The sequence below is a fragment of the Perca flavescens genome, chromosome 12 (assembly GCF_004354835.1).
Source record: "Perca flavescens isolate YP-PL-M2 chromosome 12, PFLA_1.0, whole genome shotgun sequence".
Taxonomy (NCBI): Eukaryota; Metazoa; Chordata; class Actinopteri; order Perciformes; family Percidae; genus Perca; species Perca flavescens.
This window is the reverse complement of record NC_041342.1, coordinates 10,021,150-10,034,517: the sequence shown is the minus strand read 5'-3', so window position 1 is coordinate 10,034,517 and position 13,368 is coordinate 10,021,150. Positions and strand designations below refer to the sequence as shown.

The 13,368-nt window shown below is 41.6% G+C and overlaps 1 protein-coding gene across 4 annotated transcripts in view; it reads right to left on the bottom strand.

The window, feature by feature from the left end:
* Positions 1-13,368, bottom strand: part of cadm3 (cell adhesion molecule 3) — a 92,379-nt gene that overhangs the window by 13,711 nt on the left and 65,300 nt on the right. For all 4 annotated transcript variants that reach the window (XM_028593266.1, XM_028593269.1, XM_028593270.1 and 1 more), the window contains exons 5-7: positions 12,615-12,752; positions 866-1,036; positions 154-244 (exon numbers count right to left, since the gene is read on the bottom strand). In XM_028593266.1, the coding sequence (XP_028449067.1) occupies positions 154-244; positions 866-1,036; positions 12,615-12,752 (400 nt within the window). The remainder of the gene's footprint in view (positions 1-153; positions 245-865; positions 1,037-12,614; positions 12,753-13,368) is intronic.

Sequence of the window (13,368 nt, the reverse complement as noted above, 5' to 3'; positions counted from 1 at the left end):
AGGTGACTGTGTACGTATGTGAGTAGAGGTGCATGTGGTATTTAGACTGTGTTGAAATCAGGGAAAATGTGTTTGTGTGTTACCATACACGCAGGCAGATATGGTTTCAATAAAATGTGTTTGTGTGTGCGTGCGCGTGCGTGTGTGTCTTACTCGGGGTTGCCGTTGCCCACACACTGAAGATAAAACTTCTCCCCCTCTCTAGGCAGATTGCTCTCAGGCGTGATCCGCACGTCAGGGGAATCTGTAAGTGGAAGACAAACACCCAGACACACACACACGAACACACACAGAGTGCAGTTACATAACACAGGACTCATAACCGTAGAGACATGCACACAGTCTCATCCCCGTCTCAAATCTACTCCCATCTGCATCCTGTAGGCGTCCCCATCTCTCCTCCCACAATGACATAACCCCTTACACAACGACATCACTTTCTCTCTGCGATGCAGTTCCGCTGTCTCGTCCACAGGGTGGCAGCACCGACACAGACTCCGACGGGGATCCATTTATAGTTTCATTTGGATGATATCCTGCTCTTTTAATCCACAGTGACTCAACTCTGGGCAAGTGCACCAGCAGAGGAAGGTTACATTCCTGTGTGGTCATTATTACAGGCGGCTAATGTGAAATGATTGGAGCAGAGATCAAACTGCAAAGGAGGAAAATGTGTGCTTCTGCTGCCTAATAAATGAGAAGAGCAAGGCAGAAATAGAAAAAAAAAAGACAAGCAGTTCAAAGTTGCATTTTGCATTTCCCTCTCACATCTGTCTGTCCTCTACTCCCCCTCTCTTTATACAGTACCCCCCCCACACACACACACACACACACACACTCCTCCCCATTTTCCCAGTTGACTCACACAACACTCGCAGAGCGCGCTCGCTCCTCTTGTCCCCCGGAGCGAGAGAGGGATGGTCGACGGCACAGGTGATGAGGGCCTTGTCGTCACTGCGGCTCACCTCCAGGGTGAGCTCGCTGCTCACGTTGTATGTCGGATCGTCTGGAACGGTCTCCACCACGTTTGAATGTCCTGAGGCGAAGACGGACAAGAGGGGGGAAGGGGACAGTCAAGAGGACGTTGTCTGCATCTTAACCAGAGACTAGAACAACACTAGTACAACACAGATACAGAAATACCATGCACGCACACTAAGGCACTAAAAAAGGTTCTTTCCGTGTAATTAGGATGTGGCGGTTTCATGTTGTAAAACTGTACATAACGGCAATGCCCCCATTTGTTCCGTTTCAATGAAAAATGCATTTTCAGTGCAGTTACCTTGCGCCCCTGGGTGTTTTGTTTTGCTATCTATCATTATAAGCCACATATACTGTACGTCTTACAATGCATTTCCTCATATTTCTAGAGCAATATCACACCTATTCTCTAAGGGTGGGGGAAAAAATCGTTACAGCATAGTATCAAGATATTTTCCGTGACAATACTGTATCGATACACAGACGCCAAGTATGGATCTTTTATTATATATGTGTTGGTCAGTTTGTCTCCTTGACAATCCCATTTTGAAGCAATAAAATTGAAGTGAGATGAACAAACAGAGAAGTTTATCTTTTTAGATAAAACATGTTAACAAGGTTTCCTTTTGGGGAAATAATTTGAAATTGGGAAAAATTTGAAGTTAAAAAAAGGTAATAAAATCGCAATAATATATCGTGACACAAGTATCGTGATGATACTGTATCATGAGGCCTCTGGTGATTCCCACCCCTACTATTCCCTCACTAAAATAAGCTTTTTTTTCCTGCTGATGCTCCTCATCCAATAATGTATAACGTTTTATCCAATAAATTTTCATGAGAGATTTTAGGACAACTAAAACTTCCGATCATAAAAACATGCAGGTTCATCTTTTCCTTGAAGGTAACTAGGACTAGCAGCAGTTGCATATGTGCTGTGTATTTCTCTCAGTTTGACAAAAATGTGTTTAGTGTTAACAATTAGTTAATTAGTAGGGGTGTCACGATTCGATTCGATTTTCGATTGTAAGGTCACAATTCGATTGGATTTAAACATTTTCTTTTCAGCAGTTATGGCAATGCGACAATAAAAGCCAATACAAGGAAGAAGAGTACTTTACAACAACAGTTTGAGTTTTTCAAAGTTTACGAAGTGCAACTGAAAGCACCATTAGTTTACTGAGATGCACCTGAACGCACCTTAATGTCCGTTAGAGTCCACATGCTTTACTTTCATTGTTTGTTTCCATAACTCACTCACGGGGAAGGCAAAATGTTCTTCAGAGAAGCAGGAGGAATTTTTTTGTTCTGTTGTTCATCATGCCATCATGTCTGACTCCGGCAGTGGCCATGGTGTCTGGAAAAGAGTAGCTGCGGCTACCGGTAAGCTAACTAAGTAAGTTACCATGTGTCATTAGTTGCATGCTACCAGCCAGTAGGCTAACATTACCCTGTGTCTTTAGCTGCATGCTACCAGTTAGTAAGCTAACATTACCCTGTGTCTTTAGCTGCATGCTACCAGCTAGTAAGCTAACATTACCATGTGTCTTTAGCTGCATGCTACCAGCTAGTAAGCTAACATTACCCTGGGTCTTTAGCTGCATGCTATCAGCCAGTAAGCTAACGTTACCCTGTGTCATTAGCTGCATGCTACCAGCCAGTAAGCTAACGTTACCCTGGTCATCTGTTTTATATCGTTGTACATCAAATATCTTTGGGTTGGTCAGAAAAAAGAAATAATTTGAAGACACCATCTTGTGATTATATTGCTCTCTTTTTGATATCTTAGAGCCTAAGCTATTAATCAAAAAGATAATATTGAGATGAATCAATGATGAAGTTCCAAGTGCTCTGTATGACTTTAATTTCCGCACTTCTAAAAGGGGATATATAACAACTCCATCCTGTGTAACAACAGTTTCTTCTGGTAACATACAGTAGGCTATCAAATCCTATCAGTCTTACATCCTGCCACAACATCTTTCTTCATGAGGAAAGACGCAAAGAAAATTGAAACCTCAAAGCTACTTCATGGCATCCTCAAAGCTGCAAAAGTCTATGTTGCATCTTGGCAGCTCCAAATGGCAATCAGAGGGAAATGAAAATGTCAGTTTCCTTCAGTAGCAAGAACTCACTGTAACATCAGTGAACTGCACACAGCCCGCTCATGTTTACTAACCAGGCCAGTCTGTTATGTGTCGTGCTCAAGGACACCAAAGGGACGAGAGAGGCCAAAGATCTAATGTTGCTAAGTTGCCAGCTTTCTTGGACTCACTCACTCGCAGCTTGCAGATGCAACTATACCCAAATAGAGACTTGGCAAATAAAAAGAATCTAAAGCATCTTAACTGCATTTATTTAGAATGATAAAACAGGTTTGTTTTTATGAGGCAAGTGTAAAGTAATAAAATATGCTCAGATTTTCATATAGAGACATTTCCATTTGATGTTGTTTCCCTTTTTATTCCTTTATTTCACATTTCTGGCAGCAGCCACAGCAGTCTGTGCAGGATGAAAAGAAAAAGCGGGTGCAGGTGGGTCTGTGCAGCAGAAGCAGCAGCACTAGAGTTAGACAAAGTATGAAAGCATAAACACAGGGAAGACTGTCATCCAGAGATTGCACCCTATTGTAAGAAACAAAATATAAAACTGGGTGGTCAGACCGTGAAAGTGGTTGGTGAATCTTGGAAAGTGGACCAGAACCTTATCGCCTTCTCTTCCACTCACACACACACACACACACACACACACACACACACACACACACACACACACACACACAAGCATGGATCGGCACATGTAGGTCAAGATTATGAATAACATATACACAGAGGAGGCAGATATAGTGGCAGGGGAGAAGATTGGAAAACACACACTTTTTCCTCTCTGTCTCTCTCTCAAACACATCACAGACCCCTCTTCTTCATCCCCCTCCTCCTCCATCCCCCCCCCCCCCAGAGAACTCTTCAAATACCACTGAATCTAATGACATCTCTCTTTTTATTACCATAACCAGTTCTCTGACCCGTGGAGAAAATTAGTTTACTTTCCAGGTGCATTTCAATAATCCTACGCCACTCAGAGGAGTCTTTTTGTCACCGTCTGCCTCACTCACTATTCTCTCTCTCACTGCACACACAAACACAGACAGTATATAGCCTTTATTAAAAACCATGGATCTCCAAAACCAGACCTGGGACTGAAAACATCCCGTGTGTTTACGCAATGACTCCTGTGTACAGTATTTTTCCGAAATCATACAATTGAGTTTTAATACGTTTTTCAGGCCCAAGGGGTCATGGAACTGACTCAACACATTCATAAAGAAAAAAATAAGATGAAGTCAGATTAAGTGTTTTTTTTCCCAAGACACCAGTGTCATAGAATTTACTCATAATTCACATTTCCTCAGTTTATTATTAGATAATCCGGGTTGATTTGCAAGTCAGCTTCAAGCGGCGCACAAGCATAACGGACTGGGAAGCAGTAACAGGTTGTATTACACTGGATTAGGTTCAAACTAACAGACCCTTCCTTTTAAAGGGCCTGTTCAACCGAATAATAAAAAAAAATCTATATCTTTAGCCATACAGGTCCTTTTTTTTCTTTTTGTCCTGGTTTTGAGATGTTCTTCTTTGATATTCCTGTCTCCACCCATATAAAATGGAGTTGAATTAAATTTCAATTTTGCTGCACACAGCAGGAAAAAGTGAATTTTCCACACATTCCGGTGTCTTATTCTGTGTTTTGTGCATTACCCAGATGTTTTTGATTTTTTTTTTAATCATTAGAGTCATTTTTTCAATGCTGTGAGCACCACAATTCTATATACCAACATTGTATTTTAGAGCCTGACATCTTAGAGTCATATCATAACCTGGACAAATAGACATATTCTTTATGTTCAGGGCATTTCCTCTCTAACTGGGATATTTTAGGACCGATTGGTGGGATTGCTGTGGACAAAGTACACACGCCGATACACTGGTAAGAGCAAATTAGGTTCAACCATGTATCCAGCTAATTTAAATAGCTCACATTACAGTATTGTGTGAACAGATAACTTCATTTAATATTGTATGTGGCATTTTCTTTTGCGGGGTGCAAATGTTCCACCAAAACAAGTTCCTTCCTTAGACTATTTTGCAGAGCCACCACCGATGCGTCCAGAGCATAGCGCCGCCCACGAGGATTGTGATTGGTTTAAAGAAATGCAAACAACCCATATTTTGTTTTTCTCCTATCCCAGAATGTATCTGTGGTGTAGCCAGATCTTACTCTACAGCACTGTGGAGATAGGTCTGGCAATGCAAGACTATATTATCAATGAATGGACTATGTGAAAGGGATCAATCCTAGTGATGAAGCAAGTATCGCTACAGTTCCCCTTACTGCTACAGAGCTTTTTAGTGTCTTTCAGCTCTTTGTTCTAGTTTTCAGGCCTGCAACCATACTGTTTTGTTTCACTCTCAACATTGGACACAAACACAACTCCAAATTAAAAATACAAGCAGCGTTGTACGGGCCCTCGCTCCTCTGCGCGCATTGGGGTTACTGGCGGACACCGTTCCTTGCAAATCGTCACCAATGAAAAGGGAATCCCTGCTGAGTTCAATGATCCCTCACACACGACTCTACGTCATACAGTTCATTAGCTGTGAAAGGGGCTAAAGCATAGGGGGGCAGGCCACACCATGACCAATGAAAACGGGAACTCTCTGTTGAGTTCAATGATACCTCACACAATAGTGTCCAAGAAACGGGTCATTAGTTATTAAAAGGGGCGTGGCTTAAGCATATGGGGCAGGGCAAATTGTCACCAATGAAAAGGGAACTCTATTCTGAGTTCAATGATACCTCACACAAGACTCTACCATATATAGGTCACCAGTTATGAAAGGGGGCGTGGCTTAACATAGGGGGGCGGGTCAAACCATCACCAATCAAAAAGCAACTCTCTCCTGAGTTCAATGATACCTCACACAAGACTCTACCTTAAAAAAAAACATAAAGGGGGCGTGGTCTAAATACATGGGCGTGGCTAAAGTATAGGGGCGGCTCAGTGTCACATGTAGACCGACATTATAAGTTTCATGTAAATCGGATGATGTTTGTCATATAAGGCGGATTTCCTGTTGCCAGCTCCCAAATGGCCAAGAAATCAGTATATACAAGCAGACCATGCAAACTGAAATATGATGTAGAGTTGACGGTATAGAGGGAACGATAGAGATGTGAGAAGTGATGGTTGCTCAGTGTGAAATATAAAGGAAACTGAGCACTCAACCATCCATTTGTCAAATACAAGACATATTTGCAGAGAAGCATAGATACTGTATGCTTCAGGGCTGTCCCGAATACAATTTTTTGTGCTTCCAAGCTTCAGTACTAATCAACAGCGAATTTTCAAAGCTTAGCATAGCATAGTATATTTAGGCCCGACAGTACTCCAGCACCTGCTAAAAATTTTATGGGATGCCCGTTCTTTTTATTAAAACACCTGTTCCGAGAATAAAAAAAGGTGGGAAACCGGCACATTCTTCAGACTAACTTCCCCCAAGGTGGTGCTGCGATGTAGAGGAGGTGCTGGTACTGCTGCTGCTTCAACCCTCAATTGTACAATCCACCATAAAATAATCATGTTAGGAAAATCAAACAACTGAATGCAGCAATCAATGAGTCCAGCCTGTTTGGGCCTTTGGAGAAGTGTGCTTGTGACCACACTTTCTGAAATTAGAGCAGAAACTTAATCGATTAGTGGATGGAACCAAAATCATTTCTCATAATGAGATGTAAAATGTTTTCATAATGAAAGGAATGAGTCTGCCAGTGCGTTTAATGCAGATTCAACTGTGTGACATTACGAAAAAAAATAAAGCAGTGTACTACTTCAATTCCAGGATTTTTCCTGATTCAGAATAGGCCTTTGGAACAGTAAAGACAATGAGTCTCTGATACCTTATTTGACAGAAATCTATGCATTTTCCTGTTATGTATCTATGTATATTATGCTTGAGTAAATGAAACCCCAATTAACAAAACTGGTTAAAAAGATAGTATTAACATTTAGATAATCACCAGGATAGTCCGGTACAGCCTGACTCTGTAGATAAAACTGAGATCAACTCTCATATTCAAGTTTATCTTCTGCTTGTTTAACGGTTGTTTGGTAAATTGCTCTTAAACACATTTAGAGAGGATTTGGATTGCTATTTTTATTTTCAATTCTTATCATTTTGGTGCTGGTGATTTTCCTTTGGGGCTGGCTAAAACCTCTTTGGGGTGCGCCAAAAATTCCCCTATGCAGGAAAAACACTGAATTCATAATGGTCTCCTGAGCAAAGTAAGTTCTTGAAACATAAACAATGTATTACAGTAAAAAACATATGCAGTCTTTCCTTCATCCACATCAATGTTGTTAATCTATCATTTTAAGCACTGTATCAAGTAATCATTTGCTGGTTTCTGCTTCTTGAAAGTTAGTATTTGCAGCTCGTCTCCGTTTTATAATATCGTTGTAAGTCAAAGTAATGAAAGGGAAGACCTGCTGGTCTTGAATATCTTTGGGTTTTGGACTGTCAGACAAAACAAATAATTTAAAGTCATCACTTTGGGCTCTGGTAGATTGTGATGGACATTGTTCACTAGATTTCTTACTTTGACATTTTATAGACAAAACCCCCGTAATAATAAGATCTATCAATAATGAAGCAATTAGGGCTGCACAATATATAGTTTTTTTATCATCATCGCAATATCACCTGGCGCAATAAACAAATCGCAAAAGGCTGCAACATATCACGAAAGACACTCAGAGATTTTTTTGTGTTAGTTGAAAGAAAATATCAGCAGAAAACTGCACTTTAAAATGTAATTGTCATTCTTTTTTAGTTTAATTAAAAAATGTTAGAAATTATTTCCTTTTATTTGTTTCTAATTCAACAATTTGTTGTATTTTAGAAGAATACTGAAAGCAGCAGAAATGCAGAACTGAGCACACTTCAATAAGCAAGTAATATCATTATTGCATTATTCAACAACGTTATCGCATATCTGCATATTGTGCAGCCCTAAAAGCAGTCATCAGTTGCAGCTCTATTCCGGATCACAGACAACATGAAAAAGAGCAGTTGGATCACTCTGGAAAGGTTCAGAGAAAGAGTGAGTAAAACTCTTTGTTATTTTTAAAAACTTTGCCAACTGAACAAGGCGCTTAACCCCCAGCTACTGCAGTGAAGCCGCTCAGCTGCCAAAATGAGAAGACTCTGGTTCTACTTGGCATCTCCGGGGTGTAAAAACGTGTAACTGTGAGTAGACAGCAATGCATGGCTTAACACCAGCGTGCATGCTCAGCGAAAGCCCTTCCCTGGATAAGGAGAAGGTTTTAAAATAATCAAAACAGTCATCAATTTTAAGCTGTAATCGGATTACGGCCAGGGAAAGTGCTCACGTGTGATTTGTGCGTTCGATGAGGTCATCTGATTTATAAAGAGAGCTAAGTAGTCCTGTTACTGGATTACCAGGTGACTATATAACTGCTAGGATATATTTGGTTCCGTCTTACCACAGTATGGTCTGTCTCTATACTGTATCTCCAGTGGTGGAATGAAGGGAGTAACTTTGGGTTCAACATTGGGGGGGGGGGGGGAGGGGTTTGAGGTCTCCACTTTTTGAGCAAAATTGAAATTTTGATCATCAAACACTTCATTATCTGCATTCTGGTGAATTTTTCGGCAACAATGTGTGCCTTCTTTGCATCAATGTATGGTGCAAATGTCTTTATTTATGTAAAGGGAATTATAATAGCTTTTAACCCCCCCATGCCCCCCTGTAAATTATGCCTATGGGTGGAGTGCAATTACTCAAGTGCTGTACTCAAGTAACATTTTAGGATAGAGTATTTTCATTTTTCTGCTACTTTCTACTTTTACTTTACTCAGGGTTACTGCAGGTTTCAACAAATCCAAATTTAGAATTAAGACATGTTAAGACCTTTTTCAGACCTTTATGGATGAAATTTAAGACATATATCACAACATAAAAGTACAATGAAATGCAGAGTCACAAAGCATCCTTGTTGCAGCCCTATCTTTGTTCCGTTTCCCAAAGTGCTGTGATTATTGTTGACTTGAATTGATTCCTCAATGACAAATCTAGACTAATTCACTTACGTTTCTTCTGTCAACACTTAAAAAATTAAATCTTAAAATTCTGCCCAACATCATTTATCTCAAAGCTAGGTTACTTCGTGGCACTCTTGGAACTACTACAAAAAGCAGGTTTTGTATAATGTCTATAATAAAGCAGAGATCTCAAAGGAAACATTGTGCAAAATGAGTTTTTACTTAAGTATACATTTTAATGCAGAACTTTTTTTTGTTAAGGATCTAAATACTCCCTTCACCACTGTCTGTTTCTCTGATGTCTCTTTCTGTCTCGTCTCTTACATTACGTTGCTCCATACGGACACACGCCCATGTACCCTTCGCTATCCCCCCAACGTCTTGCATTATGACAATTTGGGCCGGTATTCAGCCTGTATGGCCTTAAGTGCCACCATTAATCTCCATTATCCCCATTCCAATACATCGATGTCACTAAATGATCCATAGCTCTTTCACACAGTACAACTAATACAGTCTTCAAAGCTCTTAGCCTTTCATTCTTCTCAATTACCACTCCCTTTCCCGCACTCTCTTGCTCTCCGTCTCCCCTCCTCTCCCCGCTCTCTCTATCTAAATCCTCTTTCCGGATTTCTCTCTCCATTTCGTCAGCCTTCCTTCCTATTTCTCCCCTCTGTCCTGTTGCGCTCTCCAGTCGCCTTTTCTTTAAAACTGGTCCCGCTTTGCTTCAGCCTCTCCCCTCAGTCTGCGCTCCCACTCAGACAGAGCAAAGCCGCCCCGCTACTTCTTCTGTGGATTTCTTAATTCCCCGTCTGCGCTCTCTTTCTCTCTATCTTTGCAGCTTCCATCAGTCTCTCGATATCCTCGCAGCCGCTCTGTCTATTTTTATGCACACACACACACTCCCGCTCATTCACTCACTCCCTCTCTGTTCTCTTTTTCCTTGCAGTCCCTCGCTGTCATTTCTTGACACACACACACACACACACACACACACACACAAACACTCTCTCGCTTTCTCTCTCTCTCTCTACGTCCTTTTTTACTGTCAGTGAAGCTGTCAGAGAAGCAGTGATGAGCAGCAGCGTAAGGGCTCATCACCTAACACACACACACACACACACACACACACACACACACACGCGCACGCACACGCGCACGCATTCATGCATGCACGCACGCAGTTAGTAGACTACAACAGCATGAATAAGAAGCTGTAATAATAGCACACTGACCTGTAGTGCTTTTCAGCTATCTAACCGGAGATGAGCACTGTGTGACAGTGTCTTCATGCGCGTGCGTGTGTCATTCCCACATGACTGATTAGAGTTGTGTGGTGTCAGGACGACTGGGCGAGGCCTCGAACACACCATCATTCACATCGAGTTGATCTCCTTCAAATCGCTCTCTGTCTGTCCCTCCATTTCTCTCTGTTCTCCCTGTATTTTAAAGGGTCGGTTCACCCCGTGGTTCACCCACATCACAAAACAGAACCAGTGTCCCTGTCACTTTGGCAGACAAGACCCTTGATTCAGCAAAACCCTGGATTACGTTCAATGAGTCAGTGTTTTTTTTTACCATTCAATGCCAACATCCAGGGCAATCCAAACATTGTTTCTGGAAAGACATGTTGCTGCAAAGAAATGTTAATAAAACGTTTCAACGTACCACAAACAAAATTGCTTTCACCCCCCATTATATTGAATTGTTGGAAGAGATCTCAAGGGACAGATATCTCCAAACCCTGACCAATAAAACCAAATTCTGCGTGGCTTGACACCCTTACAAATAAGAGGGTAAATACATCTTTGAGTTTCTTAAGTGAGCTGACCCTTTGAACAAAAAGCCAATCTGTCTAAAAAAGCAACAATCTCCAGACTCCTCTTTCCCTCTGTCTCCTGTTTTTAGTTCAGCTGTAACAAAAAGAACAGATAATCTGTCCTCAGGCGGGCAGCTCTCCCATTCCTCTTTCTCTTTGTAGCTTCAGTCCATTTTTTCGATTCATTTCAATCCATAATTAGAGCAAACACTAACACTGCCAAGGCATCAGGACACAAGACAGCCATTTTTCCATTACAAAGCCGTCTAGAGTGTCGCATTTTCCCATCAATAAATCATTATCATATTATATCATCATATTGTAGGAGTGTAATCACTGTAGAAAAGGCTTTTGCAAATAAGCTCTACCAGTCTGAACACTGCAGTTGTACCATTAACACAGACTTAGCGGGACATCTGCAGAGCTTTGCAGACAGACAGAGGGTGCTGTTCTCCCAGTGCTAACAGAGCTAAAAGCCTAGAGAGTTTCTGGTGAAAGGCAGATGGTGGAAGGAGCAAAAGGGCGACAGAAGCAACACTTCCAACATGTTTGTTCCGCTCGGTAAAGCAAAACCGAAAACCTTTGACTGATGAAGCAACAAGGGGTAGTGGGGTTTAAGGGAAACAAGGTCGTAATTTAGAGAAACGGCTACCAATGCCAATACCAGTGGTGTGACTCAGAGGCTGCCAATCGTCTCCTTGATTTTTCCGTTTATCTGAAAGAAAAAAAGCTGGCTAATTTGTCCTCACTGTGCTCCCTCTGCCTCTCCCTTTCTCTTCCCTGCGCATTTCAAAAAAACAGTCAGTCTGACCTTATGCAAAGCTTTCTCTATCTCCATGTCTGTGTTCGACCTCATCCCTTCATCCTCTCCTCTGCCCTGCCTTTTATTGCTGGATTCTGTCGTTATCCCCAGCTAGATCCGACCCACGCTATCTCTTGCTCTATGTGGTGTCTCTCCCAGTAGCAGATATGTTGTGGCTCAAAGGATGACATGCACACACACACACACACACACACACACACACACACACACACACACACACTCTAAATACAATAACAGCAAACGTATACACAGTTGCTGGATACATGCATAGGCACATGTTTCTGCACTAGAGCACACACAGGCAGCGTGCTCTTGCACTTGCACACACACAAATGCAGGCACAGGTTTAGGACACAGAGAGACAGCAGGCAATGTGGCAAGGACACAATACACACAGCATGATCACACACACACAAGCTACTTTCCCACACACTTAAAAAAACACACACACACACACAGAAATGTGCCTACATTATGTATGTGCCAAAATATGCGCTTGTTTACAAACATACAGTACACACTTGCAAATATACACTGATTACTGCAGGATCACACAAACACTGTACTACTATTACTGTAAGCACACAGAGAAAACACACACACACACACACACACACACACACACACACGTACACAAGCACAAACCACATCCTCACATTCCTACGGAGTATCCTTGCAGCTACACACTCACACACACACTGTCTACACACATAACCACACCCATGCGCTTCATTACCACACATACAGATCCAGCATGAGAACAAGCCAGAGTACAACAACAGACACGTCCAACACACATTTTCTGACCCCACTTAAAAAATACACACACAAACACATAGAGCGTCCACACACTCCCTGTGTCTCTAACCTTCCAGCTCATTGTCTCCTCTGTACCAGTGCAGCTTGGCGGGGGGTTTGCTGCCTGTACTGGTGCAGGTCAGGGTGACTTTGCCCCCCTCCGGCACTGCATTCTCAAAGCCCAAGATCTGAGGTTCACCGGGCACACCTAGAGAGAGAGAGAGACAGAAAGAGTTAGAGTTAGAGAGAGAAAACTGTCATGCTGCAGGGCTCACCTTGTAGCCAGAAAAAGTAAAAAAGAGAGGTCAATGGCTGAGCTAACAAGCACTGCATATTTTTTGCAAAGTTCTTGTGTACGGAATTGGAGGACAAAAAAATAATACAAACGGCTAAATTTGATACAGCATCCTCAATATCACAGACAAGCTTGAATTTATTTGGTAAATTTTGAAACTCTGATGGAAACCAGGTCAGAGAAAAACAATGACTACGTTTACATGCAGCCAATAACCCGTTCGAAACCAGATTTTAACAAATGAATTTCTAGCGGAAAATGGATACTACAGTTGCTCTTTCTGTCTTCAGTGAAAGCATACAACCGTTGGTTTGTTAGTTAGTACCTATTTTTTTGCATACAGTATGGTTACCTAGCAACCGATGCTTGAAGAAACCAAGTGGTAAACAGTTGTTTAACTTCCTGAAAGAACTGCTAGGTGAGTGGTTAGAACGCTTACCTTTGGTATGGGAGTTTGATTCCCCTGTGTTGTGACCTTATTTTTTTAAATTTGGATTGGATAATTTACATGCAATTTCGCAAGTCAAAC